Here is a 24503-nt window from a genome sequence, read left to right as displayed (position 1 = left end):
ATTATGTTTGTTTCAGCCCATTAAGCTGCGCAGGGATTGTGACTAATGGATGAAACCCAATTTTATTCATTGCTTGTAATGCACCTGACCCGACCTCCACCCCCCCTTCCCCATCCATCCGAGTTCATCAGAGCACAGACACTCAATTTCATTCACACACTGTCCAATACTAAATACTTAATTAGATTGCTGAGGACATATGATTGGTAACTGAATCAGAGCACCCTAACCAGAGCGTCACGGTCCTGTACTCAAGGAAACAACACAGGTGTGGAAGAGTAGAAAGAATGTATTGCTCACTCATTTAGTACACAAAATCATTTGCATATGAAGAAGAAAATACATTTTGCGTTAATTTAGATGAATTGACACGTCAGTATTTTATTAAAACAAAAATGGCAAAGGAGCAAGCAGAAAGTCAGCATCTATCCATCACATGTTTTTTTCCTTACGGGATGCTGCAAGGCTGATTAACTGTCTCAGTGATTGTCAGTGTGGCTGATACATGGCTGTCCCGAGGACCTAAGCTTAGTTATAGTCACAGTGCTTGCCCCTCAACAGTTTAAAGGATGCATGCTATAGATTTTGTCATGGTGAACAACATCCCTTAGATCAGATTACAAGGGAGATCTGAGATTGTATCCCTAAACAGCGTCAAGTGTTAGTGTCTTATTTTTGTTCTAGTGTCCCTATGATACATTTAAGGTCGCTTCTCAAACTTTAAGACAGATACAATTGATACATCTGGCCCCCCAACATCCCCCCGCCAATTTAGATAGAGGAGAGGGTCAGTGTTCCAGACATATAAAAACAATGTTATACAATCCCCTCCTATTATTATCCTGTGTCTTACTCCTTCTATGTGGGATAATCATCTCCATTTCTCCTACTACAGTTCCCACGATGCTTTGGGGGATGTAAACAGGTATAATAAGTATAATGTTGCACAGATTCATTGAGTTACACTGCGGGCTACAACTTGAGCTCAGACATGAAGCAACTTTAGCATTCATCTGGAGTTGTGTTTCTGGGCACCTTACAAAAAGAAGTCTAATATTTACTCTTCTTTCAGCTCAGTTTTAGTCACCAACTAAACATGTAGCTGTAGTTGTGAGTGTCTGGTTTTTGCTCAATGTCGGACTGATCCAACATGACATCATGGGTGACTTTATTCAAACATATGTCACAACGGACTAACTAATGCTCGTCTCCAAAGTGGACACATGAGATCTCATGAGATCATATTTAACATCAAAATCAGTCATCTGGTCAAGAAGGCTTGTCCCTTTGTACAAAAATAAGGCAATCTGGCTATTCTATGCTGTCCTCACTATTCATGCTCCTAAATGAGGCCAGATGCTTTTGCAAATGTGCCCACCCATTTTAAAAATAGTGGCTTGTCTTCAGTTGCAGGTAGCAGCTGCAATGTAGATGGCAGGTATTACAAAGCTGCAGGTAGCAGAGCCATTTCTCAGCATGCGCTCTTGCTTTGCCATCTGCAATTAGAGAGACGGCTTTTCGACTGTCCTTCAAAACTGGCTGTGCATTTGTCTCCACTGTGCTGAACATACAAAATGAAAGGAGGGGTGGGCGATAACTACTCTCATGATATTACAGGGTCAAAAAAGTACAAAACGATGAAAATAATTTTTGGTTTAGATCTCACAATAGCTGTTGAGCTCCTCCTCCATGGAGCCGGTAGCCACGTTACTTTGCTTGCTGTTGCATTGTGTAACTGTGTAACGCCATTACGTCAATAAGTCTGAATATTTTTTAAATCATATTAATAATTATAGCGATATTGCGAATTATACGTCGTGAACGATATTACATGGCACACCCTAAAATTAAATAAAAACAATTAAAAGAGCGTTCTAGTTGATTTGTGCACCCGTAAATCTACCTATAAAAGAAAACTTAACATTCACTATGTAGCGACGTAACAGCCGTTACAATGTTGTCCTCACAATGTTTCAAAACTTCGTATACAGTAGAGGAATCTGGAATGATGCTTTTTGAACATTATCTGATTTTTGTTTTGCCACTTGGGGGGCAGCAGTATAAAGTTGTATAAAGTTGTTATGGTGAATGTGATTTGTGTGTTTGTTGTTTGGTGCTGGGCAGGTAGCGTGCAGTGAGTTCACCAGAGATATTTCATTGACAACCGCTACCTGCTGCTGCTGAAAACAAGGCTGTTGAGAGCAACACTCTGAAAGCTGAAAGACACTAAAACTCTCCATAGAGCTGAGGGGGGCTGCAGAGCTGGGTGATAATTCTGTTCTGTGTGTTTGTCACTAAAAGACACACCTTTCACATTATATGGAGCATATTGTTTTAGAAACAGGAAAATGTATTCCTTTCTGTATCCTTTACTAAGAAACTGACTAATATACATTTCCCCAGATATAACAGTGAGTTTATCTTTAACAGCTTTCCTCTCCAGTGGAAATCAGTTCCTGTGTCCTGCTTCTTGTCAGTGTACGACGTATTCATGTGGTCATTCTCTGTGACGGTCTGCTGTATAACCAAAGGACATTGGGAGTTTCTGTATTGGTGTGTCTCCTATTTCTTTTCATATCAGCCTGTCTGCAGTGGGGCATACCAGCATCCGTTAACATCTCTGAACTCCGTTTCCAGTGCTAGCTGATGTCCATTGGACCAAGACGGCGCAGATGTCCTCAGGATGTCCACCCCAGTGCTCACATTGCATTTATTCTGGAAATTCTGTTGGCATTGTTAGCACCCACTGCACACCTGGCTGCCTGGAAGGAGAGTCCTCCTCTCTGAGGTCTTCCATTAGTATTTTTGTTCAGTATTTTTTGGGGGGATACGTTTTGTGGGAGTCATTTTCTGAGTTAAAATATGGCCATTGAGCCCTTGGATATTGTAAATAGCGGCTACCTTAACAAAACTTGTGTCATAGCCTATATTCAGCAACTTTAATCCTGTCTCACCAAATGATGACTGGACAGCACGGAAAGACACGTCTCAAGGTAGACAGCAATCTTCAAGTTTGAAACATCGTGCAAATAAACATAAACAAGCAATAGTTAGCATCTCAAGATGGTTTTATCTGCAGTGTTTCTGTCAGTTCAAGAACACACCCTAAACAAAAGCAGCGTGTGTGTATGTGTGCGTTAGTGTGGGATATCAATCACTCGAAAGGTCATAACATTAGCCTGAACTTGTCTTTCTCACTTCCATGCATGGCTCAGAGTCAAGGTGTCTTAACTGCTGGTGGTAAACAGATGCTGTCTGACATGTCTGAACATCCCCAGCAGCGGTGGTGATAGAACATCACACAGGTCAACTGGCCCCCAAAGAACACATTTATGTTACCACTTTTCACTCTTTTATGTAGAAATTCCAAAAGGGTATGAAAACTTAAAAGTATACACACACACACACACACACACACACACACACACACACACACACACACTCACTCTAAACAGACACACCGGGAGCTCTTTGATATATATTTTTTGATATTAAACAAACAACCTACCAAGAAAAATGATGGTCTGCTTCCTGGCTGTCCTGACCTTTGAACTTTCGTGCCTGGCGTCTCTTTGGGTCCCATTGGTGGCGCCATCCGTGGTTCCTAAATGCTTCTTAAGGACGACGACCATGGCCCGGCACATGAAGGCCACCCAGATCAACACCACCATGTAGACGATGAAAGCGATGAAGATGCTCACCCTGTACATCGTCCAGCGCTCCCTCAGATTGGTACAGAAAGTCAGGTTCTGGACGGGTGTGCTTCTTGCGATGGGAATGTGTCCCTGCGTCCCCGTGGCAATCAGCAGCGGCAGGGCCACGAGCAGGGACACCACCCAGGAGATGGTGATGAGGGCCATGGTGCGTCTTTCCCCAAAGGCTTTGAAGCGGAACGGGTGGCAGATGGCCACGTAGCGCTCAAAGCTCAGCGTGGCGACGTTGAGGATGGTAGCATAGCTGCAAGCCTCGAACAGAAAGTTGTAGATTTTACAGGACGCGTTGCCAGAGATGGACGAGAACGGGAACCAGATGGCGCTGTAGAGCTCCACCGGCATGCCGATGAGCAGCACCAACAGGTCCGAGCACGCCAGGCTAACCATATGGTCGGTGACGTTCTTCTGCAGGTAGCCGTTACGCTTCAGCACCTGGGTCACTCTGATTGTGATTGAATTACCCAAAATGCCCGTCACCAGGATCAGGCTGTAAAATACTGTCAGGAAGATTTTGGTGGGCAAGTTGGGTTCAAGCTCCCTCCAGTTTTTCTTATCTGCTATTTCCTGATTCATGGTGAGGGAGTGGTGAGCTCAGGTTTACCAGGTATTGATTTTTTCTTGTAGCTATTAGTTCTGCTGGGCGCCCTCCCGGTGATTAGAGCCGAGATCCAGGAGCGAGCAGTTTCCCAAGAGAGCACTTTACCCTCAAGCCTTTTCTTTGTCTGGAATTATTTCTTCAAGCAGGGAGGGGGCGGAAAAACTTCATATCACCGTAGGTGTATCATTTCAGGACACTCCACAGCAGAAAATACAAAGAATCCACCGCCGGCTACTTTTTACTATCTTCTCAATGTTCAGTGTCTTACCCCCAAAATCCAGTGTGTGGCTCCAAGCCTGGTCCTTCTCCTCCCATTGCTGATGATCAACTTGAATCCCCGTGAGTCTTAACAGCTTCTAGTCCAGAGCTGAGTGTTTGTCTGTGAGTGTTCAACATACCCAAATTTCCTCCTCCCATCTGAGGGCAGGGCAGGGCAGTTAAACATTACACTACAACAGGCAGTGTCAGTGGTGAGGCCGGCTTTCATTTCTTATCAGTGCTAATGTGCCTCCCTGTCACAGAAACACTTGGTTTTCCTCCAAGTTGAGATTAGACATACCGTACAACTTGGAAACAATCTAGTAGTTTTGTAAGGAGATCCTAAAGGTGAAGCTGAACCTGAGAGTGACATGCAAAGAAAAAGTCACAGTCGCCTTAAACATGGCTGAGAACGTGCACTCAAGTAATGAAGACATAAGAGAATAGCCTATTTAGGAAGGCACAGAAGTCAAAAGTGTAGGGAAGTGGACAAGTTCAAAAAGGAACCCGGCTGAAATAAGCCAGACTGTGTGGGAGAGGGAACACATTTTCCACACCAGTTCTTATCACCTATAAAATGCTCATGTGGAGAAAATGCAATACAGAAACAGAATTATGATTGGGTGGTATTATTTGAGTGGTTGATAAAATGATAGGCTACTCTTATGAGCTTTTCCTGCATCTCAAATCCAGTGAATGATTGTTGGTGATTTTGCACTTGAAACACTGAGCAGAGCCCTGGCTGCATCAACCCTTAAAGCGCCCATTTGAAATCCTTACAAAAAAACACTAACAGCAATCAAATACTACACAAGAATGAAAAGCAACCGGTGCCTGTACTAAGCACATGATTGGCGGGCCTACCTGCACACCACACTGCTTGTAAATGTGTTTTGGGGGAGTGGCTTTGGAGGGAGTGGGTGGCATTTCTTTCGGCTGGATCATCTCAAAATCTAGCTGTCTCTGGCTGGCTCTCCAGTGTTGCCTGGCTTTTACAGACAAAGCTGAAATGTTGTTGAGCTTGATTAGATTAAAGCGTTAAGTGCCCTCTCTCTGCTCGCGCTCCGCATGGCATCACATTGTCAGCCAGATGTTCAGTGTCAAAAGTAAAATCAAGGTTGATTGGTCATTATGATAGTGAAGGCTCTTAATTTGTCTCAGATCTCATTGGCATTATCTGCTGTTGTGTTCGCATGTCTGTGTGTAATTACATACAGCTTGACAATCCATTTCTCATATCTCAATAATGAGGTGCTGGTGTGTAGGAGATTGCGTGAATTGCCTTTGTGACTTTGAGATAAACACATCACGGGCAGTATTGTACTGTTTGCTAGAAATCATTCACAGCTGTTAGATGTAAAAAGAAATAAGCCAAATCAAAATGGACGACAAACATGAGAAAAGCTTAACGGCAAATTTCTATATCAAAACCTGGTGGAGATAAGTACAACTTACAGCCTATATAGTTGTTGTATTTCAACAGTGTGAAAAGAAAAAGGAAATTAAAGGATGTCGAGGAAGATGCTTTGTTCTCTTGAGTCGCCACTTGACACTAAGAAGATAAAAAGGGACACACTCTTTGAATTGCATCAGGAAAATATATTCTATACTCTCCAAGACCTAAAATGTCCACTGCTTTATGTGAGTGCAACTAGTCTGTGTCTTAAATGAACGCGGTTGCAAGACATGCACTCAGCAGCACCAATGGTGGCCTCTGTTATCTGAAAGCATAGCGATCATGCAGCGCAATACACTGAAAGGATTATAAAAGCATCTTTAGCAAACTGAGAAATGTTTTCATCCATTATGAAAGAGAACTTTTTGTGACTTTGTGACAGATGACTGGCCCTGACGAGGTGAATCTGGCTCTGCTTCTTTCAGCACAATCTGTAACTGGACAGCATCTCTTCTCTATGTGGACATTTTTCCTGGTAAAGTTGTTTATTTTATTTGTAGGAGAGTCTGAATTCTAACTTATATCCCAAAAAACAGTCACAGCTGCATCATGGTTTAATAATCCCCCCAGCTAGACTTTACTCTCAGAGCCAATTCTGCGCTGATGTGATGGCGGTGCTAGCACCTAGTGTGAGTCTGCACAACAGACTTTTTCACAACTATATGATCAGGAAAGAAAAGCAAAATACAGGCAAAGTAGAAATGCAGCTGCTCGACACTTCTTAACATTTGCTGTGTCTCTTCAGAAGAAATATGATCCTGTAGAAACATGCCATTTAACACAGACATTTAAAAAGAGGTGTTTTAATAGTGCAGTGTAATAAAAGGATAATTCAAGAGCTGAGACTGATAAAAAGGGAACTTATTATTACAACAATTTTTCTTTAAGGTCTTATAACATCTTCATTAATGACAATTAAAAGACAAAGACAAAGTCCAGAATGTAAAGCAAGACTAAGAACCTGAGAAAAAAAAAAAATTCATTATTCCATGAGCACCACTGATAAAAGAAAAAAAACAAAACAACGATTTTGAACAGTGAAGTGCTTTTAAGCAGACAAGGGAAACGTTTACCACTTGGAAACTAATCATCCTAAAAAAGCTTTCATACTTGCAACTGTGGCAGGAGGGACTGAAACAGCAACACAGCAAGTGCAATGATGAACAAGACAAGTTTATATCTGTCACTTAAAGTGCTCACCCGTTCACTTACCCTCACAAGACGGTTACTACTTCCTCCACTTCAAACATCCAGTCAATGGTGAGTGCAATAAAAACACTCCATAAAGATGTACACACAGCCAGCGTTTCACAGGATGAGTGGAATAACACTGACACTTCACCTACAACTGTAGTGTTTACATCCTGGATAGACAGTCTCCATCACATGAAATCACAAACACAGCAAATGAAGCAGTCATTTTTTGCTTAAGAAAAAAACAAAACAAAAAAAGGATCATGTACAACAGATGTGACGTAATCTCAGTTGCAAGTAAAAGAGAATCTTCATCTGGCTGAAATCATTTACAATGATACATAAAATATAAAATGATAGACAATCTCAGAACAGGAATCTGTAGTGGTCATCTGAATTTTACAACATCAATAATGTTTCACTGTGTACAGTATTTACACCCATTTTCAAAAAAGGAAACCGTTATTGCAGCGAGGCGTTTTGTAGCTTATAGCTGAAGGCTTACGATCAGTTCATATTCAAAAACCCAAAGATTATGTCATATATCACAGTTTGACTTCATCATCCAACACTATCACGCGTGCAGCAGGAGACAAGAAAGCAATAAAGGACGACGCTCTCTTGTTCAGCTGTAGTTTGATTACATTTTTCTTCATGTCCGACTTTAAAAAGGGTTACTTGACAAAAAAAAAGAAAAAGATTAAGACAACAAAAGACTGAGAAATAAAAGAGCTGAGATATGTTACAATGTTGAATCCTACCAGAACAGCGTTAGTATCACCTGGCGGCCTAAAGGAAATTGTCATTACCCAAGCAGCCGAGGCTGAGTAACTCATCACCGCATTGTGTTTTTGATTCTACCACATCGCTGCTCATGAAAACAATGCAGCCATATAGATTGGTTCATATATATGAAGTCTGTCACATGGTGTTTTCAAAAGCAAGAATCCCAGGTGTTGAAATTAGTGACAATTCTGCAGGAACAATACAAATCAGGGGAGGAGATCTGTGTCTATGGGAAAGCAGGAAAATCAAAAACAAAGCTTTTACATAAATATCTGACAGACTGTCATTTGTGAAACTGTCTGCTTCACACGCACCAAAGGCTTCAAGAGGCCTACAAACAAACATACAGATGTGAAGTATGGAACAATGTCAACCCTGAACCCACTGATTTCAGATTTTTAAAGAAACACACAGTCACTCCGCTTCCGTTAGTGTTATGATCAAGTTTCACATGTACCGTTTCAATTGGTCACATGACAGTATAGTATATCACTGATAATGTTCAGCACTTAGAGCACCATATTGTTTCTTTTTACACAGAAAACATAAAAAAAGAAGTAAAAACAGAATCTCAGCCTGTGTTGACTGATATGTGAAAATAAAAGTGACTTTGTAGAAATGGATGCTTCGTCTCAACACTGTAGAAAATAAATATATTCAATAGGAGGCACTGGGGTAGTTCAATGTCTCTGAAAGCTTCCAGATTGTCAGCTCAGTGTCCACATTCGCCACCTTGGGAGACAAATAAAAAAAATATGAGAAAACAGGCTGAGACAAAAATGATGCTAACTATATTGTGGACACGTATGTGAACACACTTCTATGTAGTGATTCCACTAATACTTCACCGATTTAGCATTGCACTCATGTAACTGATAATGAACAGGAATTAAACTCAATAAGGAAGAACCAGACGTACTGTCGTTGTTATTTCATGCATTCCCTATGCTTGATGAAACCTGCTGCCTGCAGTAACCACATGCTAGCGGTGGCTAATGTAGCCTTGAACTGCTAGCCTGCAGTGGAGATTAGGAAGTGTGGAAACGTCACTTCTTTTAAACTCCATGCCACCAGATTTTTTATTTTTTTTTCCAAACTAGGGCTGGAGGATATGGCCAAAAATGATATCGCGATAAAAAGTTTAATATCTTTCAATATCATAATTATCATGATAAGTATCAAATCGTTAGTTCTTTCGAGTTTAAAGGCTGGTTTTTGCTCCTCAATGACAGTTCAAGAAACCTGATGGTTAATTGTGGTTGAAATGTTTCTTCATGGTCAACTCTTGATGCCAAACAGTGGATCACTTCACAAGTCTGAGGTAGAACATTCAAAACAATAATGATAAAAATGAAGATGATTCAAGTGAATAAAATCATTTATCAACGTTTATTGAATATTTATTATATTGTTTGTTATAGAAAACTATTATATTGCGATAATTATTGTTATTGTTGCCCTATTTCAAACTTGCAGTCTTCAGACCAAACAGATGCTGACTCAAGTGACACGATTTGAGACAATTATCAGATTTTGCACAGCTTCCTCTGAAGACACAAAAGGCTTTAGGCAACTTTTTCTACATATGCAGTCGTACTGCGCACCACCTGTGAACAGAGTGATGAGTAAAATAGCTCCACTTGGTTACTGATGCTTTGCATTCAAGTATGGCACATTTGCAGTTTACAGTGACAGCAGGCAGATTTATGACTGGAAATTCACAATCATTTTTGAAACAATAGGTATTCAGCTTTTTACAGAAGTAGTCTCTCCATTTGTGTGCGTTTGTTTTCATTTTAAAACGAGAAGCCTGTTCTTTAATATACACTCTGTGGCTACATGATTCTAGAAGCCACATGTCAGTGGCAAAAAAGCATAGAACATTTAGATCATGCCCTCCATTTTGTCTTGGAATTTGAGACAGTATTTAAACTTTCACGTTTGGAAATTTAAAAAAAATCCAAATAATATTTTTGTGTCTTTGGAGGGAAGTTGGACCTCAGTATTTCTAATATCCTATCCCAGTGAATGGCACTGTCTATTCACCATTTAAGTCATTTATCAAGTAAAAATGTCAACCACGTCCAGCTCCTCCATTCTTATTTTTTCTGCTTTTCTCTTTTAAAAATAATTATGCGTTCAATATCTGGGTGTTGTTTAGTATTTCTTAACGCTGAACAGAATAAACAGTTAATCATTTAACTGAAAATAATAATGAAAAGGTGAATCGATAATGAAATAATCGCTGGTTGCGGCCTTACTTTGATGCATGTGGACACACAGACTTGCACACACATACACCTGCTCATGCATTTGCTCTTCAATTAGACACTACATACCCAGCAGACAGGTTCAAGTTTGTCCTAAATTGCACTGTTTTCACGCCTCTATTAGAACTCACATGCTGAGTTCAAAATCTCTCTGTGTCTTGCTGGCAATTACTTTCTGGATTGTTTGGGAGGTAGATGAGAAAAGCTTGATGAAAGCTCTGAATAGTGAAGACATGTACAACATCACTGAGATGCAGGCTTTGTGGAGTGGGTGGCCAATCTCTGATCTAAAATATTTACGTGATGATCATCCTGTCCTGCTTACTCTCCATCATGTCCAAATACTGAGGGCGTCAGACAATTGCTTGACAGATGTTCAGATAGAAACAACTGAATGAAAACAGGAGGGAGATAGCAGACATTCTGAGCCAACTATTGCAAAATCCTAGTGTGTGGGACACAAATCTACCAAAATGTTATTATTAAAGCTAATATAAAAGCTGAAATACAGCTGAGCAGAGGGTTAAAAGGTTCTGTAAAGCTGAGCAGAGTCTGTGACAATTCTTTGTGGGTTTGTCATTAGGAAAGACTCCCTGCACTTTGTTCATAGTCATTTTATCCCTTGTTTATATTAAAAAAAAATGTATGCAGTTAGTTAAAATGTTAGCAAATTTGTCAACCAAGGGCTTAATTTGCTGTATCTACAGTGTTTCAAAAAGAATCATTTGCATATGCATTGTATTTTTTACGTCAGAAGTTGTCACACTTTACAAATTATTTCAATGCCTTTTTGAAACAAAAACATTTTTACTTACTTTTTTACTTGAAACAAAAACATTTTTTACGCACATCAGCATCAAAAGCAAAGATGAAAAAATAAAAGCTTCGGAACAAAATAGAAGTTGGCTGTTTGTGAATTACTTACAGCAGCACTGTCACACCGAAGCCAGTTGGAAGTAAAGTATAAATTTTAAATTTTAGGGGATTTTTCATATTTTTGCCAAGAGCCAGATCCAAACAGCCCAGCTGCTTTATGCATCTTTCACACACACGCACACCCATAAACAAACACAGCAGTTAACAACACACACTTACTTTGTGTTTGACTGTTGGATCACGAACAGAAGCTTCCTTCGTTGGGGGAGATGGTGTGTAGAGGAATAAGGCTTTCACACTGCTCGCTGTCTTCTGGCAGCCTATGAGTGGAGGAAACACAGTGTCGATCATCATCACAGTCATCATCTTGACAACCATCATTATTACAATCATCCCTCATAAGTATTTACAGAAGAATGGAGAGAATAGCTGCCACAGAGAAGTCAGTCAAGCATGTACATCTGATTACGAGGCCGTGAGCTACAAACAGTCTATTGTCCTTGAGAGAATGTTGTGAGATGAAAAGACTTCAGGTGTGCGTCAGAGTTAAGGTCTATTCATTTTTAATAGGTCACACATCACAATACTACGGAAGCCCCAAGTGGCCATCCATTCAAACTTGTTTTTTTACTCCATTTTCCTGTGATGACGGGATACTTTTCTCATGATCTTGAGATAACAACAATAGTTAATATAGGGGTCGGCTCGTGACTTTATTTAGGATAATTTCAACGAATCGTCAGTGCCATTGGTAGAGCACAGGACTCTCAGTCAAAGGGTTGTGTCCATTCCCCACTTAAAGTAGTCATATTATGCTCATTTTCAGGTTCAAACGCTTATTTAGGGGTTGTACCAGAACAGGTTTAGAAAAACACTGTATTTTTGTCATACTGCACATTACTGCAGCTCCTCTTTTGTGTTGAATGCTCTATTTTAGCTATGGAGTGATGCATTCACTTCTAAAAGATCTTTGTTGGGAGTTGGACTACTAGCCAATCAGAAGCAGTGTAGGGCAGGTCTCTAAAAGCCGGTAAACACGGCTTCAGTTCAGCTTTATGTGTTCCCCTTCCCAGCTTTCCAACTAGGGTTTGGTATTGTTTAGAATTTTACGATACCAGTATCAAAACCAGTACCCTTAAAGTGATACCGATACCAACAGAGTACTCCATTCAATACCTTGCTATTTTTTTTGTTATTTAAGTTAAATTGTTTATACGTTTTGTTAGGCACATACAGGTGATATTTTCCAGTATCGTGACAACACTACTCCAGCACATGCTTTATTGTGAGCATGTGAAATGGTCTCTTCATAAAAACTTTGTTGAAGAGGAAGATAAAATAAAAAAAACAATCAGCAAAGATGGGAAGCGAACACACAACCCTTCACTTGAAAGTCCTGTGCTCTACCAACTAAGCTAACCAGTGACACCAGGAAACAGTCTGAAATTATGTTAAATAAAGTCACCTGCCGATCCCTGTATTAAACTATTGTTTTGTTATCTCAAGATCTCAGGAAACTTATCACATAAAAAGAAATAAAAAACAATGTTTGAATGGTTGGCCACTTAGGGCTTCCATACAATACAATGAAAATACAGTTCACTTTCTATTTAAAACTTTAAATGTTTGAAAGGCCGGACTGAAAACTGTTTTGTAGAATTTTCACATTCTGTCACATTCTGTGTGTGTGTGTGTGTGTGTGTGTTTAGAAATAACAAATGGAACTCATGGTAGCAGCTGCATTTTCACCCATTAAGCATATGTGTCTGTTTACACTGTTTTTGCAGTTGCGTCACAAATGCCACAGTAACCACATCTGATGCTATGGAGGCAGTCCATTGCAAAATGAATCAATGTGACTAAAAAAACAGTCTGAGGAGAGAGAGACACCTGGAAATGTGATTAGTCCAAAAAGATAGATTCATTTCCAAAGCGGCTGTTTTTGGACCAGTGGTTAGTGTTGTAGTCAAGACCGAGACATACAATAAAATGTGGAACAACATTATAGGCACTTGATCTGAAAAACCCACATCCCCATTAAAACACCCACATACAAACACTAAGAGCTGAAATCTACATAAGCATCTTTATTCAACACTCCTTTTCCATGCTTACCATCGCTGGGAGGGTGACAGTCGCTAACAGTAACAACACTTTTTAAATTAGCGTTATTAGTTGCATTTGAAGCAATAAGTTTTACATCCACTCAGAAATAGGATGTTAACAAATAAATCAGACAATGCAAAAGTTATGGCCTTGAAATAAAATCCCGAGTCCTCAATGTCTGAGACCGAGACAAAGAGTATAAATGCAGTCGAGTCCGAGACAAGACCATCAAGAAGTGGTCTTAAGACCGGTCTCAAGACTGGTCTACAACAGTACCAGTGGTTATGCATGCCTTTGGCGAGTCAAGTTGACTTTTATAGCCTAATATTATGTTAGATTAATGATCAGGCTTTTTATTAAAATTAAAGCAGCAGAGACTTCAAAATGTGCTTGTGACAGATAATCCTTTACAGAGAGCACTTCATCACCTTTATGTAAAAAGTTAAATTGTCCTCACCTTGTAATGAGGTTGCAAGCAGATATATAAACTACTCTTGTTGGTGTCTCGGTGTATTCAAACATGCCAAATGCAACTTTTCTTTTAATGTAGGCATTAAACAAATTCTAACCAATTCAACACACAGATGGCCCTTGTCACTGCTTGTCAGCACCCACGCACTTGGCCTGAGGAGGTTGGTTGGACAGTTGCATGAATCATTAAGAACATTTTTGAGATGACTGAAAGTAAGGAAATGCTTTACTGCTTCACTGAAAGCACAATCACCCTGGATGTCCACTGGCTGTGAATCTGCATTTCCTGAGTAGAGTATATTAGCAGCAGAAAATCCTTCTGTCACCATCTTAGTAACTAACTGTAAAAACAAGAACAACTACTTTGGTTCTACATGTGTGTTAAGAAAAAGTGTCATGTCTCTACAAGTGGTGAAACCATCTGTAGGATCAAACTGTGTGCGTACCTCTGAATTCGGTGTTTCCTGCAAATGAAGACGTATGCTCTCCTCAGCCCCACCAAGACGGGGTCCCAGTTGTTGTAGTGGCATAAGAGCGTGGCGATGAAGAAGGAGAGGAAGACGGGGACCGCCCCAGCAAAAAACAGCCATGAGAAACGCACCTATCCACACACAAAGGAAAGTAACCAGTTACAACTACTGCCACTACCGGACTACAGATTTTTTATTTTATTTAAAAACATGTTAAATTTGACAATTAATTTAGCCCGCCCAAGTTAATATACATTTCATTTATCAACATTCCCAGACAAAGCCTCAAACTAATTTAAATTGCTGCTCACATTAACCAGATTTTTTTATTTTGCAGTCTGCTCCAACGTACTCTCGTAACTGGGTCTTGCTGATGCCAAACAAACATTATCTTGAATCTTATTTCAAACTCTGTCTGATTCTTAAGTACCTGCAGCGTGAAACTTACCTTCTGCATGCAAATATCGGCCATAATAGAGAGTGGGATGGTGAGGCTCAATGCCAGAGTCCCTATTAAAGATGATGTGAGGAAACAGCCCCTGTGGAGAGAAAGCAGCATCACCAATGACAACATCATCAGAGAGTGAGTTGCAGTATAGAAAACTAAGAGTATCAAAATGTCATTATACAAAAAAATGTAAATTGTGATGATTTTGTGCCAGATTTGTGACCTGAATAAATTATGTCAGGTGCTCACCAGAGCCAGAGGAACTCAGAGAGAACGGTTCCAATGAGCCCGTTAATGAGGATGTAAGTCCACACCAGCTGGCTGGGAAGCTCAAAGGCCTCGAAGCCCGTGTAGTGGAGCAGGAGGAAGCCAGGCCACAGCAGCAGCAGGTTGAACAGACCCACAAACCCTGAGAAACACACAGAGGCTCTGGCTTTAAAGACACTTTCTGTCAGCCGCAGTGGCATAAAAATTGTTATACTGTGCAGGGGTCTCTGTTGTTCTGGAGTGTTTCACTACATAGACAGGAATCAGACACTGCTAAGAATATTGTTAAATAGTGCAATAACTACAAAATGGTCCACATTTTAAAAAAAACTAAAAGCTGAGCATTTTCTTACCAAAGAACATGGGAATGTCCAGTTTATCCTCCCGATCCACTCGTCTCTTGATCATTACAATATAGACAGCGTACAGCATCGCCCCAGCCAGTGACCACAGAGAACCTTCGTGAAAATTTAAAAGTCTATTACAGTTGAAAAAAAGGTTTCAAACTATGTTAATTCAACACTATTAAGCAAGAGAGTAAAGTACAACTTCACTACACAATGGTGACGTGAGAGAGTTGCCTCCATGGTTACCTGCGATGCCTTTCCCATCAGGGTTGTCCATGCTGGAGATACTCACGAGGGCAACACCTCCCATGCTAAAGAAGAGAGATGCTACGTGAACTGACAGATTCAAATTTACAAGGAAAGGTAAACAGGACTAATACAAGATTTACATTTTCAAATGAGATCTAAATGATTATGACAAAATGTCTGAAGACCCGTACAACATTCTCATATTCCAGCTTAGTATCTCTTGAAATAACATCCAAATTGTGACAATTCTGCACATCATGATTTACAGTATGTACACTGTCAACGTTAAAATGCCAAAGCAGGAAGTAGTGTGTCCTCTATGTCGCAGTGTGTGGAGGTAAGTCTGTGGGGAATGTGACGTTGTCCCATCACAGACAAGACAAGCACAACATTGTAGCTAAAAATAACATTTCATATATAAAAATTTCAAGACAAAGACTTTAACAAAACTGAAATAGGTGCCTTATGTAAAACAGTTTTAAATATGCACCAAGGATGCCACAGTAGGCCATGGTCAGGTTATTCAATGAGATGTACAGGGTTCAAAGTTTAGATTTTGTTCTGAGGAAAGGTCAGGGCATGACAAAAAAAATTTATTGTTACCAGGAATAGTCACAAGACTTCTTAAAATCCAGCCAGTAATTGTTGAGAAATATTGTTCAGACATTTACAGCTCCTCCACGGAAAACAGCATTATAAGATTTGATTTCATTCTGTCTTAGATCATAGTGTAGCTGTTTTGTGTTCACACTGCATTGGCCACTTTAGGAGGAAATTACTCTGAAAGAATTACAATGTGTGGGTCAGATTCTTATCAGTATGACTTTAAATACACAGATCATAATAAGCAATAATTGGATTGGATTTGGGAGGAATGAACTACACTGGCTGTGTTAATCATAATCAAAGGAGAGGACAACTTCATGAATTTTAAGCTCTAACAACTTCCCCAAAATGGATGTTTAATAGTTTAGAAAACAGGAATAGAGATGTAAAGCCTGGGGACACGTTAGGCAGACACAAATAACAATAAACAAATCATCCACTCATGCAAATATGCAGTGAGCACTGAAACTCTCTAATATGCCCTTCTTAACTCATCTGCTAACGCTTTCATTCAGCCCTTACCTCAGAGCCACCGCTAACAGTTTGGACAAGGTGAAACGGTCGCTGCTATTGCTGGGAAATATGGCTGCTAAGATGAGTGTAAACAGGCCTGAAGAGGAAAGAACAGAGGTGACAGCTGAGACACAGGAGCAGCAGTGGGTACTCTTTAGGTTTTATTAATATGTGGTGGCTAAGGTCCCGATCAGACAGAATGCCTTTTTAAAATTGTTTTCTATTGGCAGTGAGAGTACTGCACGCTGTTTATGCACCCTGGGCACCTCGCGGTTTGGGCGCCTGCTGCGCCTTGCGTTTTTCGAAGGAGCTCTGACGCCATTCACGTTTTTTTCCCCATTGTCCAATAAAACGAATGGATAGACGGACCCTCAGTTGTGGTAACGCAAGTTTGCAGTTGCTTGGATTGTCTGGAGACTGCAACAAACTGTCCCAGACTCATCCTGAAATAAGCCTTGGACTGACCATCATTAAGACGAAGCTACTGGACCAACTGGTGGTAGCCTACTACCAGCGGTGTCTCCTCGTTCTTAGGGTCTCATATACCCACATGGATCTCCGTTTCCCCGTCCCCTGCGTGTTTGTACACCTCCACACTCAAATAATGCCAGAGCAGGCGCCCTCTGTTTGTCTATCTTTTTTAAAGCAGATGTTTTTAGCAACAAAAGACACAGACCTGTGTGTTATGATCAAGTTTCTGCTAATATGACAGTTATTACTTAGTGGTAAACCAAACATTACAGATTGCTGGCGCTATAATCTTTGATTCTACTGACAGGACAGCTGATACAGTGGCTGCCTAGCAACGTTTTCGAACCTACAAAACGCTTCTGTCTGATCGGACCCTAACACTACCTAACCACAAAACATTTTCCCTTTTGAGAGAGAGTGTCACCTGAGCTGGATGACAGAATGTTGACAATGGCAACCTGTGTGTCAGATAGGGCCTCTTGGTAGGACAGGTTAGCCAGGAACCACTGCAAGAGAAACAGAGGCAGTGATGTGACATTTTCTACCAGGAGTGGATTAACAACATAAACAACTGTGGCATATACCATCCCACCTACCTGATAAACAGGCATCAAAAGTACAAGATGTCAATAATATCAAAAATCATAGCAGGAAAAAAATAAATCTAATGTGTAATGAAAATGTAATAACCATTTCCCTATCATTTTCAAACCATGGGAGCATAAATTGTCAAACTCTTTAGGGTCTTTAAGTGACAAGTTAAATACTCTGCTTTAATATTTCCCAGAAGTTTACTTTACTGTGCTCACTGAGGATGACTCACACATTAAAAGCAGTTCATCATTTGAAAGGGTACATAATGAATGACTGCCGTTTTGCCCTCTCATAAACCATCACTTTCTGCTCAAGATTCATGTGTGTCAAAAATCAATTTTTTTCCCAGTAAGCGCAAAACACATTTGTTGCTAACTGACTAGCAAATAACACTAAAAGAGTGACATAGACATACTAACAAGACACAGGACAAGTGGTGTTGAGCAGGTCCCCATATGGTTACTCTGCACTGTGTTTACAGAGATCTGTACATTTTTGTACAGAGATGTATTCAACATGTTTGTGGAGCTTTAATTCTGAAATAACTGATTTTTGTTGTCCACCTGGGATCAACGGAAACAAGCTGTGAACCCAACATCAACACATCATGTTGATATGGCAAACTTGTTAGCAAGTTTGAAACAAGTCTCTAAATGAATGCTAATGATTGTTCTGTATCTGCTGTGTGTGAAAGAAGGCAATTGTATGCGATTACACGAGCCATAACAACTTTTGCCGTTTTTCCATTACCAGTACCAGCTCAACTCGCCTCGACTAGGTTTTGGCCCACCGTCCTCCGTTTTCCATTGCAGATAATACCCACAGATAGTACCCCTCAATTTAGCTGGTCGTCATAGCAACACCACACGACGGAGGTGACGTGAAAAAAATACCTGGTAGCAGGTACAGATACAACTTTTCCCCAATGGAAAACCAAAAAAGGCGAGTTGAGCTGGTACCGTGCAGTGAAAAGGGGCTTTTATAAGCCAGTGATTTGTGATGCTTGGGCATCTGTCAGCTTGTAGCTTAGTTTGGTTTTCTGCTCCATGGTGGCCAAAAAAGATTAATGCAAGTTAAATGTTCAAAAATGAAACATTCTTTTTATTCTAAAGAGTCTACACAATGATGCAAAAAAGCAATTTGTTAATTTATTTAATATATGTACTGCGTAATGTACCGACTAAAGGTTTCAAATTGTCCCGTACCATTACCTCCCTGCTAATAGCCCAGAATGTTTATTTCTAAACAACACAGAGTATATTCTTAAAATATTTCTCTTGATTTATTTGAGGGCTCATGCCACATAAATGTTGTAAAAGGGTTTCCTCTTTTGATAAAATAGAATTTTATGGATTTATTATACATAAATGAATTTGATAATAACATCAAGATTTCTCCCATTGTCTCCCAAAATTGCTGTTATTGAGACTGTGGCTTTAAGCTATCTTCTCCTGCTCCCCTCTTAAACTAAACTCAATATATTTCATATCTCATGTATTATGCAACAACACAATATTCAACACACCACCATGTCTATAACTTGGTACAGCAACGTAAAATCAAAAGCTGACTTTTACTCACCACAAAGCAGAAGAAGAAGCTGATTTTGGCCACATCAGTGATGGTTAGCTTGCCCACTGTGCGCAACATGGTCTCATGATCCTTGGCAGCTGGGTAGGACATGCGGGACAGTTTGGCCTCCAGGGCTTGAGTAGAGGGCAGCTGACGCACCTCCATGATATTACTAAAACGCACCCGCTGCTTTTTGGATGCTGCCGGGAGGCACAAACGGAGAGAGGAGTGAATCGCAGGACAATCATATCATTTGATTACACAAAAAATATAAAACTTATCAGGTGCTAATTCATGACTGGGCTGAACACAAGCCTTGTCATTTCAAACACATTTGCCTAACATATGAATGCAACACAACGTAACCCTTAATAAACAGTCTCAGAACCTGTGTGGCTTTGGACTGTGCAGGTACATTGCCCTTCAGTCGGCTCTATAAATTGAGGTCAGTTTACAGCTCTCCTGCACTGCAACATAAAATGTGTGGAAAAGCCCAAAGATAATGTGTAATCATTTTTACATTGCACTACAGCCAACACAGAGGAGACCTTCTGTTCATAAATTTGTTCTTATAATGATGGTATGTGAAAGAAGTATGACGGTAACCTAAAAGGTCAGACTCATATTAAATATTATAATAATAATAGTATTTGAAATTTCTTTCATATTGGCTCAACACTGCCCTCTGTTGTTTAGATGGGTTTTTTTTATAAATGAGACCTAATTGAGATTATCAATGACACATCAGTCAAACCTACTCCTGTAGTCTTAGTAAATTCAGAGGGGGGTACAATGTTGAACCAAGATAATATATATGCTTCATGTTATTTTTTTTAAACACAGACAACATTAACTGTGCACTCACAAGATTCACAGTCTTCCATTAAACGATTTGAATGCTCAGCTGGTACGTCCTGGAACTTCATTGGAACATATAGTGGTTCACTCTGCACAAGGGGGAAAGAGAGTCAGACATTTATAGTTGCTAGAGTGAAGAGTTGTACACTGATGGTAAACCAACCCCCAAAAATTTATTTTGTACTGTATTTTGGTTTTCTGATGGTCACGTTCTAAGCTTGGTCAGTGTCCTTCCACTGTCAACACTGGCAAATGGTAAAAACTTGGTTACACTAGCACCGTCAACTAGTTTGCTGTTAAGAGTCATAATTTTCTTTGCAATTAAAGCACATACCAAGCAGTTATTCACAGTGGTGTCAGTGGTGCAGGGTGCAAAGTAGGCCTCAGCATCAGCAAACTGCAGAGAGATTCAAACCATCAACTTACAGACCAAAAACAATGTTCATTGAACCCCATGATTTCTATGAGGCTTTCCACAACTTTCTGCTTCTGCTGCAGATGTATCTAAGAAAAAACAAGTCTATGAACCTGATGGAAGGCATGGGTTGTGATTCTGTGTCATTGAGGTTGTGAAATGCAGTTATAATATTTAAACATGCGACCCCTGTGTGGTGAGTGTTAACTACTTACAAATGCAGAGTGCCGGCGTTTCAGGGTGCCAGTGCACTGCCGCCTCCAGGGCCGCCACAGCAGGAAACCCAGCAAATAGAGTACAAACATGGAGGTCTTGGTGAATGTGCTGAAGAAGGGTTTGTTGTACTCTTGTCGCCTGAAAATGTACTGTGGGAAGAATCAACAGGAAGAAGCTCTTAGGGTAATAGCTTTAAAGTGCTGCGGGCTGCAAAGTCTACACTTTTATGCTTTCAAGCATCAGGGGACTCATTTATAGACGCTGCGTACACCCAAAAGAAGTCGGGAGCCACTATCCAGGCAAACTTTTGAATTAAAAAACGAAACAGTCGTGATGTGAAAATGTGTGTTCCTTCACGGAAACTCTGACCTATGCGTACACACAAACTGGGGAAATGAGAAACTGTGACTCAGATGGTAGAAGGATGCACGCATCACATGCTGTGTGGATGCTTGTAAAGACACATGGTATGGAAAATTATACCACTATTTATTAAGTAGATCATTCAGTGTACAGCTTATGTCACATAAAGCCAGTCTTATTTCTTTTAACTCTTGCTAACCTCCTTAATTGAGTCGATGGTGTCTCTTTGCGTTTGTAGGACTGCATCTACTGTCTTCATGCAGTCAGTATGTATTAATATTAAATTAGGGGCATTTCACTGACTATTTATAGGCAACTATGGGCGTTCAAAGGGTGGGATAAGAAGCTTGCTTGAGTTGATTGTGACTTAAACAGGACTTTCTGTGTTTTGCCCGTATTCAACCTTTTGCTGTGAATCCTACACAGTTTTATAAATGAGGCCCCAGGTTTGGTTTCACAATTCAAAATCTGTTTAACATCAGTTTTCCCTCTCAGGCTCTCCTGTTTGTATTTTAAGTTAAATATAGTTCTTCTTAAGAGCATCTGTAACGCAAGAACATGTATCCAATGGCTGTAGTTGCTGTTGTATCTTTGGCTGCATGTTTGCTGCTTTGTCTTCCATATCTATCTACTTCTGGTCCCTGCTATACTGCTTCTCTCTCTCTTCTCATTTCATTACAGTTATGTCATCTCCTACTGCAACCCACCTTGCGGCGGCAGGTTTGGAAAACTGACTGATTGTGACAAAGTCCTTACTGAGGTTAGCTCAGAGGAGGCCACCCAGATGACATCCACCAGAAGGAGTATCACCACCCCCAGGGCCATCCGCCTCCGCTGGGCTGCAGAGCTGCCCTGAGAGCTCATCCGGTTCATGATGAACACCCACTCCATCAGTACACTGGTATGAGACGTAGGGATGAACAAAAAAATGCTGAAGTTACAAGATATTCAAAAACCAGCTCACTACTGAACCCAGCATTTACAAATCCTTAATCTATGCATTTTCCATGACAGTGACATACAGTCAACAGAATTTTAGAGTGCTACAAGAAAGTACCACAATATTAGAGGGCTTTGTGTCTCTTACCACACTCAATGTCCAGAAATCATACAAATACAATGCATAAATTATTATAATGTTGCAAAAATGGAATTTTAAATTAATGGAATTAAAAAAAGCCAGCATGCTTCAAATTCAGTTTGAGCTGAAATAATTAGTTTGCTAATCAATTAGTCAGTCAACAGTAAAGGAATAGCCAACGGTATAATCATTAAGGTCCTTTATCAAACCCAGGAAATAAACATTACTGCCAGCTTCTCAAATGTAAGGATTTGCTGCTTTTTTGTTTTATAACATTTAAATTTGAAGATCTTTGTGTTTTGGACTGTTGGTCTGACAGAAAAGGTAATCTGAAGATGTCAGCCTGGGCTTTATGAAATTGTGATGGACTATAGTCCTATAGTTTAAAAAACCTTTTATGCAATATATTAAAAATAACCATAAAGAAAATAGTCATTAGTTGGAGTTTTACTTTAATTATCATGTGCAAGGTCTTTCTAATCATACAGCACAGTGACAGTGAACACAGCAACCACAGCCAGCACAAGTCCATCAGATCATTTGTTGTTCAAGAATCAACATTGTCTTTAGATGAAAATCCTGAAGACCACACTTGAAGTATGTAAGTGAATGATTAGATACAGTAAATTAGGGGCAAAGGCAAAGTATGACAATAAAATCCTGCCAGAACTGAGAGAAACTATTAGATAACTTTTTTTACATGGCAATACACACCTGTTTACCAGCAAAATGTACACTCAGAAACTTTCTTTGCAGATGCCGGCTCAGATTCCCTGTGAGTCTGGAGGAGACACGGCACTCACAGTTAACAGAAACCTGCCACAAATAGAAAGCAAAAGACAGCAATATTACTCTGAACTTCCTTTTTACCTAACCGGAAAGACTATAATGTCAGGTCACACATCAGTGGAAATGCTACTGCTTAAAAAAAAAATAAAAAAATCAATAAATGACTGCAAGTGACTGTAAGGAAACAAAGACTTGTAACATAAAGCTGTACTCTGTGTGTCAGTGTAACATAAAGCTGTACTCTGTGTGTCAGTGTGTGGGTGGGGGGTAGCTACACGCTGTAAGAGTAAGCTTAGGTAACAGGCTATTCTCCATTTGTAAACGGGTATGTGTGAATTGTATTTAAGTTCTCGCGTTCATATGAGCCGCATCTTCAACCCCTGAAAGCTAGCGTAACAGCTTGCAAGCTAGCTATTTATGTAGCTAATAAACTGTTTCGTGCTGGGAATGCAAGTAATTCAAGTAATGCTATAGGTTATGTTTCAATGTAATGTTAACGCTAGGTCAATAACAGGACTTAGTTCACGTCCAGCTAATCTGTGTAGGTAACATTAGCAAACAACACCGCTGTGCTACGTTTACTTGTTTATCAATTTCAGATAACTAACGTTGAAGAGCTATGCGCTAACAAGCTTGCTTGATTAAGTGATGAAATTCGTAATTAAAGTATTCTTTTTACCTGAATGCAAGAGGAGGTCATTTAGTTTGCGCCATTGGTTACTCGTCTTTTCATACGCTGCTGGAATTTTGACAAAAATCACAGTTTTTACGATAAAATTATTGACAGCACAGTGGTTGTAAACATTAGCAGTCCCTCTCCCCTCTTCACTATCAGGTGACATCACTTATGTGGTGCAGATACTTCTGGGATATGAAGTCTTAAAGTGGCGAATGTTCTCGTCACAAAATTCGGACATATTTTAAAAATAAAAGTCATGTTCATTCATTCTGTCTATCTAAACCTGTTTTAAACACTATTTTTTGCTGTTTTACCGTTAGAACTGAATATATATTTACATCACAACTAAACACATAGCAGCATAGGGTCATTGAGCCTTTAATAGCTTTGAAAACAACTCATACATTTCACACAAATTTGTATCATTTTGGGATAGAAGCACAGTTTATCAATGATAACACAAAAGCAAACAACATGGAACTGTGTTCATGTTGTGTAGGCACACATTTTATATATCCGATACGTGTTTTTGATACAGAAGTTTCTTCTTCATTCTTCTTCACTGAGTATTTGGGGTAGAAGGGGTCCATCTTCTGGCAGCGTGGACTCAATGTTGAAACGCCTTGAATACAAATGCCTAAAGGTAATTGCTCTGACAATTAATATGCAAAATATTGTTTCTTGACACCATGTAAATTAAACATGCTTAAAATTATAATTGTTTATGTTAACTTTGAAATGAAACTATTTCACTTGTTGTTAATACAAAACTTAATCCATTTCACTTTATTGTTAACAGTATTAATATTATATTACGGCATATGATACAATCACGGC

At 39.8% G+C, this 24503-nt stretch overlaps 3 protein-coding genes across 4 annotated transcripts in view; 1 reads left to right on the top strand and 2 right to left on the bottom strand.

The window, feature by feature from the left end:
* LOC119903433 (G-protein coupled receptor 39-like) overlaps positions 1–4606 on the bottom strand; it is a 38290-nt gene extending 33684 nt beyond the window's left edge. Inside the window, exon 1 of the mRNA XM_038719581.1 lies at positions 3509–4606. Within this exon, the coding sequence (XP_038575509.1) occupies positions 3509–4286 (778 nt within the window). The 5' untranslated portion in view covers positions 4287–4606. The remainder of the gene's footprint in view (positions 1–3508) is intronic.
* A 2206-nt stretch (positions 4607–6812) lies between these two features.
* Positions 6813–23830, bottom strand: LOC119903432 (solute carrier family 35 member F5-like). Of its 2 annotated transcripts, none has more exons than XM_038719579.1 (16): positions 23667–23830; positions 22913–23014; positions 21874–22015; positions 20754–20903; positions 20458–20520; positions 20131–20212; positions 19275–19465; positions 17524–17605; positions 16638–16725; positions 15507–15571; positions 15267–15371; positions 14896–15055; positions 14647–14737; positions 14175–14329; positions 11371–11471; positions 6813–8737 (listed from the first exon to the last, which is right to left on the bottom strand). In XM_038719579.1, the coding sequence occupies exons 3-15, from the start codon at positions 22006–22008 to the stop codon at positions 11390–11392; spliced, it is 1449 nt and encodes a 482-aa protein (XP_038575507.1). In that variant the 5' UTR covers positions 22009–22015; positions 22913–23014; positions 23667–23830; the 3' UTR covers positions 6813–8737; positions 11371–11389. The 2 variants fall into 2 exon arrangements, with proteins under 2 accessions (XP_038575507.1, XP_038575508.1); XM_038719580.1 differs by having other exon boundaries at positions 22913–22979.
* Positions 21883–24503, top strand: part of sympk (symplekin) — a 15430-nt gene continuing 12809 nt past the window's right edge. The window contains exons 1-2 of the mRNA XM_038719577.1: positions 21883–22018; positions 24205–24309. The gene's annotated coding sequence lies outside the window, so the exon portion shown is untranslated. The remainder of the gene's footprint in view (positions 22019–24204; positions 24310–24503) is intronic.

This window comes from Micropterus salmoides, unplaced genomic scaffold (assembly GCF_014851395.1).
Source record: "Micropterus salmoides isolate LMB-PRFRI ecotype aquatic unplaced genomic scaffold, ASM1485139v1 Ms_hic_scaffold_15, whole genome shotgun sequence".
Taxonomy (NCBI): Eukaryota; Metazoa; Chordata; class Actinopteri; order Centrarchiformes; family Centrarchidae; genus Micropterus; species Micropterus salmoides.
The sequence above is the reverse complement of the archived record's forward strand: the minus strand, read 5'-3'. Positions and strand labels throughout refer to the sequence as shown.

Coding starts and splice junctions, on each gene's coding strand:
- LOC119903432 (XM_038719579.1), bottom strand. CDS start 22,008: ATGGAGTGGGTGTTCATCATGAACCGGATGAGCTCTCAGGGCAGCTCT. Junction 16,726..17,523: donor CATTCTGTCATCCAGCTCAG/GTGACACTCTCT, acceptor TTTCCTCTTCAG/GCCTGTTTACACTCATCTTA. Junction 15,572..16,637: donor CTGTTAGCGGTGGCTCTGAG/GTAAGGGCTGAA, acceptor TCTCTTCTTTAG/CATGGGAGGTGTTGCCCTCG.